General features: G+C 37.7%; 1 protein-coding gene across 1 annotated transcript; it reads right to left on the bottom strand.

Annotated features, from left to right (window-relative positions):
• Positions 1 to 748: 748 nt before the first annotated feature.
• kcnk13a (potassium channel, subfamily K, member 13a) lies at positions 749 to 4716 on the bottom strand. The gene is made up of 2 exons (XM_067368300.1): positions 4368 to 4716; positions 749 to 1650 (listed from the first exon to the last, which is right to left on the bottom strand). Exons 1-2 carry the CDS (start codon positions 4696 to 4698, stop codon positions 749 to 751), a joined length of 1233 nt encoding a protein of 410 aa, XP_067224401.1. The 5' UTR covers positions 4699 to 4716.
• Between the last annotated feature and the right edge of the window lie 1768 nt (positions 4717 to 6484).

The raw sequence follows: 6484 nt of genomic DNA, 5'->3' as shown, positions 1-6484 counted from the left end.
TACATTTATGGATCTTGAGAGAGGCAATGTCATTGCTCCCTATGCAGGCCTCACTGAGTCATCGGATTTCAACTAAAATATCTTAATTTGTGTTCTGAAGATGAAAAACGGGTGTCTTACGGGTGTGGAACGACATGAGGGTGAGTAATAAATTACATTATTTTCATTTTTGGGTGAACTAACCCTTTAAGATTCAAGACTATTTCTAGGTCACTAATCAAATTAGTAAATTTGTGACTGATCATGTGACTCTGTACAGTACAGATGTTAACAAAATGCTCTTACATTCATAGTTTAACATATTTATGTATGAATGCTAATTATATATTCACACTAGTGGTCTCAGACTTTGTAGATTAGACTTTGTAGACCCAACTGTAGATCTACGAATATGGCATCTGTGCATTTTTATTTTTATTTTGGCATATAAAGTGCTAGTTTGGCCAGAAAAAAACCCAGATTATAACATCCTCCAATCACATAAAAAAAAAAGAAAAAAAAGTTTGAATCAAAAGATGGTGCAGCAAAGCCTTTCTCGGCACCTCAATCTTAGAAACAGACCTGAGCTTCAGTTCTCCATTTTCATTACCTTTAGAGCAGCAATGGATATTTCAACTAGCATTCAACACCTTAGAGACTATGTACAAGCCTACATCTGTATTATAAAAGTAACAGTAGCTAAACTATAGGCAGTGCAATCTGGCTTTTTCATAAAGTCATTGTGATAGTTTGTTTGGAAAGGTAATATTTATCTGTCCGCACTGGTTTCTGCAAGCCTATTATTCATTATGCCCAAGGCTCCGACACCACCAGAGAATCCGTTGTGCCTGTTCGTTGACCCGCCTGGCCGGGGATGGCCATTGGCGGTCTCAGACAATTGTTTCTGCATGATCGCCAAGTTGACCTTATTAGCAGCCAGGAAGTCTCTCATGGAGATCATCTCTCCAGACATCCTGCGTCCATCCGTCTCGCTATCATTCACTGCATCCGTGTCTATGGATATGTTACGAACACGTGTTCGGAGATGGCCCGGCATGACTGCATTCCTACGGGGCCGGAGGGGCCTCCCGGGACAGTGACGGCAGGGTAACTTAAGCTTTTTCAGGAGCCAGTTGAGCACCTGTTTGATAACAATGGAAATGACATTGAATAGCGAGTAAATGCAGCAAACGCCCATTAAAATGAAGAAAAAATTGACGATTCGGTAGATGGTCTGGTTCTCGTAATTGGCCCGCTGGCTGCTGACCATATCCCCGAAACCAATAGTGCTGAATGCTACAAAGCAGAAGTACAGTGAATCCAAGTATCCCCATCCCTCGATTGAGGAGTACATGGCCGAAGCACAACAAGAAATGATTATTGCTGCCAAGCAAAGAATCAACATCACACAATACACCGAGGGCTTCCATCCTGAAAGACTGTCTTCGCGATTTAGCCTCGCGTTGCTCGAGTCTTGTCTGCTGTCGTGAGGTAAAACTCCTTTGCGTCGCCGTTGGACTTCATGGCAGGACTTGAGCACAAAAGCCAACACGGTTATTATTCTTTCCAAGAACAGATTGAAAAATAAAATGGTGGCTGCACAGCCAATGAGGCCATAAAAGATCAGGAAGATTTTGCCACCGACTGTGGCAGGTGTGGTCATTCCAAACCCTGTAGGAAATATGAGAGGAAGAAATGTTAATTCTTACCCATATACATAACAGAATAAACAGTATTTACCACAGGCTGTTTATTGAGCTGAAACTGTTTTTTTCTTCCTCAAAGCTGGAGAAGAAAGTGTTGCTATTGGTGACAGATCCTGAAACATCTCCCACCTTTCGCTTGTCACGCTGATTGAAATGCAAATAACAAGTGGATTGCATTATTATTCTCATAGATGTTTTCCCCCTGCAAATAAAAGCCACCATTGAGATGGACATTGTGAAGACAAGCACACCCTCAGCTCAGGTCTGAAGACTTGTTATCGCATGAATTTCATAAGGTGCTTCGTGGTGTAATTTGTTCACTGAGAAATGAAACGAAACCAAACTAAACAGTTAGATGAACTCCATTTGACAAAATAGCAATACAGTAAGCTACAAAGGTCTTCATGGTTTGGATGATGTTTGGCAATATAATGGCTTATAACTCTACAATAAAACAAGGTCATTCAATCATATAATACATGGTCTCATTTGATTGAAAACCTAGAAGAAAATAGATGTTTGGAGGTTGTTATGTAAAAAAAACATTTGCTGAGAAAACTCCAGAAAACTGCTCTGCAATTTATTGATTTATTTTGTTATTATTCATGCTTGACATGTTAACTATTAGAAATGGCAGGTCATAAAATAATATTTGGGCTTGTTTACAATCATGTCAAGTGCATCTGGGTCAAATTTTGTGATGATATCTCAAAGCAATCAAAAGTCACGGCACCATGGGAGCTCTTTTATCAAAAGTCCTAAAACCTCTCCATACAAGTTTTTTTTACTGAACATAGAACTACTTGCATGTGTGAATGCCACAAAGCATTAAAATACTTATAATTACATAGAATATGAGTGATGATGATCTTCCAGCGCTGTTTCAGCTGTGTGCTCCTATTCTACTCCAAGACCTGTCAACCTGAGCGATAAATCGAGCACACTACAGCAGTAAAACGGTGTCTAAATGTTCTAGACACATCGCCCATATCCACCATGTTGGCGCAGCCATTTGCATGATACTGTAGATAACCATTGTGGTGAGAATTACATGGTTCATGTACAGCCTAACTGAAGCTATAGGTTGTGAAATCAAGCATTTTTCATTCTTAGTTAGCTTATGTACAAGCATAGCATACATCTACCCAATTAGCCTCCTAGCTTAGCTTATATTATATTAGGTATGTTTTTTGCGTCCAATATCTGTTTCCAGTTCATTTTATAATTTAAGCATGTTGTTGGTGCACTTAATGTAATAAACGTCATACAAAAGTGAAATGATAGTTATAATTAGTCAAGACATCAAGATAACTTTTAATCAGGCATCACTGCCTGGGTCCTAAAGGAGAGCTGATTCCTGAGGGGGACTGGATTTCTCATGACACTGGTACATTATATTAAATTTTGCAGAGGAAAGTGCGCAAAAATGACTAGGTTTCTCTGTCGAACCGGAACCTCTTTATTTTATTTCATATTCATTTATGGATAACCGTGATGTGATAGTATGAGGGCACACATGTTTAGTATTTGGTTGTGTTGTGAGCACGTGTTGTCAAACTGAAGATGTTTTCTTAAATTGTTAGGGTAGTGCATAGGCCTACATGTGCTTTCTTTAGTCGCGTTGAGCTTTCTCGGCCACTGTACAATACCCATCTGTGGCCGATCGATCGGAGCATCCCTAACACCTGTGTTTTTGTGAGGTTGCAGGATACCCTTTGGGAAATTTTCTTGTAATTAGTGAGGAATACAGGCAAGGGGAACTGGGAAATCGTGTAAACACATCTTTCATTGCATTACTGTAGCGTCCAATGCAGATAAACAGCGTTTTATTAAGTTTGAATAGTAAGAAAAGAGAATAAAATATATAGAAATGTAAAGAAAACTGAGGGGAAAATGTTTTCGACTGACCTCATGTAAAATCCTTTGTAAATCTCTGTTCTTGAGGTGTTAGGTCTAAAATTGTACCAGGAGCAAAGTTTTCAAAAGCAATATATTCACTTCAAAATCCTTTATAATAAATATAAAGCTTAGGCTATATATAAACAATTACTTTACAGTAATGTGATCTGCATCAAGTCTAATATCTCTCCTGCTGCTTGAGGTAACAGTTTGCAACACTTTACCTTAGTGTTAGTGCATGTTTCATATATAAACTAAATTCAATGATTTTCATTTTTAATAATAAAAACCTAATACAAATAAAAACCAAATACAAATAGTATTTACAAGTATCTCCACAAATAGATAAACATAAATACACAACAACATGAACACTAATGTAAAATGCGACCACAATTCCTGTGGTTGACTTGCATTAGTCAATAATGAATGATAGCTTTATTATATTTTGTTGTTGTTGTTTAAGGATTCACTGACATACATGACAACTACTTAAAGATTTTTACTGGCAAGACTGAAATAGCCTATTCACTGGATTAAAAAGTGTGACAACTCACAATATTGATCAATATTATATAAATTATATTAAATAAATATATGTTCAATATATTATAGGCTTTAAATTAGCCTATAAACACAATATCATCATACTACTTACAAATGTAAATAAATTGTAAATATAAAATATGTTGTGAATGTAGGTATATTAAAACATCTAAAGCAACATATATTTTAGAATATTTCCTTAGTCAAGATATATTTAATGTTTTTTATCATTCTTACCGATGGTGGAAACGACAGTACCGACAAAATAAAAGGCTCCAGTAAAATCCCAGCGTGGTCTGAGCGTGTCCACCCGTATTCCTGCCATGTTCGCCTCTTCATAATGTCTCAAGAACTTCTCCAGATCACTTTTGTTGAGATTGTACTTTTGGCTGAAAAGCTCAAACCTCTGTGCCCACCTTTCCTTCGCCTGTTTCTCCTTGGGATGCTCCAGGGCTGAAAACACCGCGGCTCCGCACAAGAGATAGAGGATGATGAGGAGCAGTAACATTATGAACCGGGCATTATCTTCATTAACATGACCACAACAGCACGCGCCTCTACATGCCATTATGTGACTACTGCGGGACAGGACTGGTAATAAAGTCTCCACATTTTACAGTTAACGGTGGTGGGCATGAAACTGTAAGAAACTTCTCCGTCTTCCATTATTCTTGGGCTGCATGTACACCAAATGTAGCCTACTGCATAAGAGCAATGATGATGAGAGGCGCTCATACCATCCTCTGAGAATGGATTTAGTGCCGGCTGAAATCCTGATAGATGAGATTGTGGGTGGATCTGGTAGTTCAGCTCTTCTCATGTGATGCATCTCACTGGGTTTAATCACAAAGCATGTTTCGTATGCCTTGTTTCAATGCACTTCAGTCGCTGGTACGTCCATCAGGTGGCTGCTTGCGTGAGTTATGGAAGATATCTTAATATGCTACTGGATTAAAATACATGCGTTTTTGCATGAGCTAGACCTGCTTACACATAAGCTAAACTCGGAAGAATTCTGGATGGAGACATTCGCGATGTGCCTCAAGTTCAGTATAGACAAACCTCACAAGAAGTGTACGTTCCGTTCGATTGCCAGAAACTCTCGGAGCCTCGACGCATATGGCAAGCTATTTTAACAATTACACTTTAAAACATTTTTTTTTTCTTAATTTACTAGTATTTCTATTAAGAACTCCAATAGTTACTAGTAGGCATGTCGTTTTCAAATGTACAACTACTACTTCAATTAGTCTAATACATTAATTGCAACTAGTCACAATTCTGTACTGGTAACAAATTGAATATATAACATATCAACAGTGTGTATTCCAGTTTTACTACCAAATACTTAAGTATTCACATTTATACTTTTTCAAAAAGTAAAAAATATTGTTTTAAATAGCACTAAACAGACACTAAAGAACACTAAAGTACAATACCGCAGCTAGGATGCCAGCCTACTACTTTAAACAACATTTGCCATTTATACTGTTATAATCACTTTTGTTGTTAAATTATGTTACGGCAAAGGAAATGGAAAACAACACTGAGTTTTAAAACATTTAAGGAAAAAAAAAAAAAAAAACGCAGATAATGGCCTTTTATTAACACAATCTGAAATGTCAACATTTAAATGGACAATTTGGTTTGACAATTTTCAAAGTCAAACCATTTGTAAAAAAGTAGAAATGTGAACAAATAGCTCCAGAAAAGATGGACTTATACTCTAACGAACAATCATTTAACCGTCTTCTAACACTCCAATTTTCACTTATCCTCGTCGAAATGTTTTGATTACTCCGGCGAAAAGTGACTTCTTCGTCTTCTCAAGTGTTCCAAGTGTGTGAATAGCGGTTGGTGCTAGCTGCCTTTATAAAGCACCAAACGCCAGTTCCACTGAATCGTTCTTCTTCAGACCGTTGACTTGTCACCGTCTGAACAAACCCGAAATAGAAGTTCCTCGCCACAGAACTGCACCTCTACAGCATCACAAGCTGCTGTTGTCGCGTGTCGCTCCGCTGCCGTGTTCCGGCGAGAAGACATACAAGAAGCTGATCTCCTGACCCGCTGTCAAAAGAGCTCACTGCAATTTTCAATAATAAAAAAAATCTTCCCATTTTTATAATATTTAGTGAAATAATTTGGTAGTCAGAGGTGGGGACGGTGGCTTGACCTAAAAAACTTTAAATGAATGAATCAATCCCATAATTCAACACCTCTACAGTAAGATATTGTATTGCGAATGAAACGGGCTGAAAACAGAAAACTGTATATTTACAGACATTCTGCTGTTAGAAATTACCTGTAAATTTACAGTAAAGTTTTACAGTAGTAAATGTGGACTAATAAATATG

Source organism: Chanodichthys erythropterus, chromosome 18 (genome assembly GCF_024489055.1).
Source record: "Chanodichthys erythropterus isolate Z2021 chromosome 18, ASM2448905v1, whole genome shotgun sequence".
Taxonomy (NCBI): domain Eukaryota; kingdom Metazoa; phylum Chordata; class Actinopteri; order Cypriniformes; family Xenocyprididae; genus Chanodichthys; species Chanodichthys erythropterus.
The sequence above is the reverse complement of the archived record's forward strand: the minus strand, read 5'-3'. Positions and strand labels throughout refer to the sequence as shown.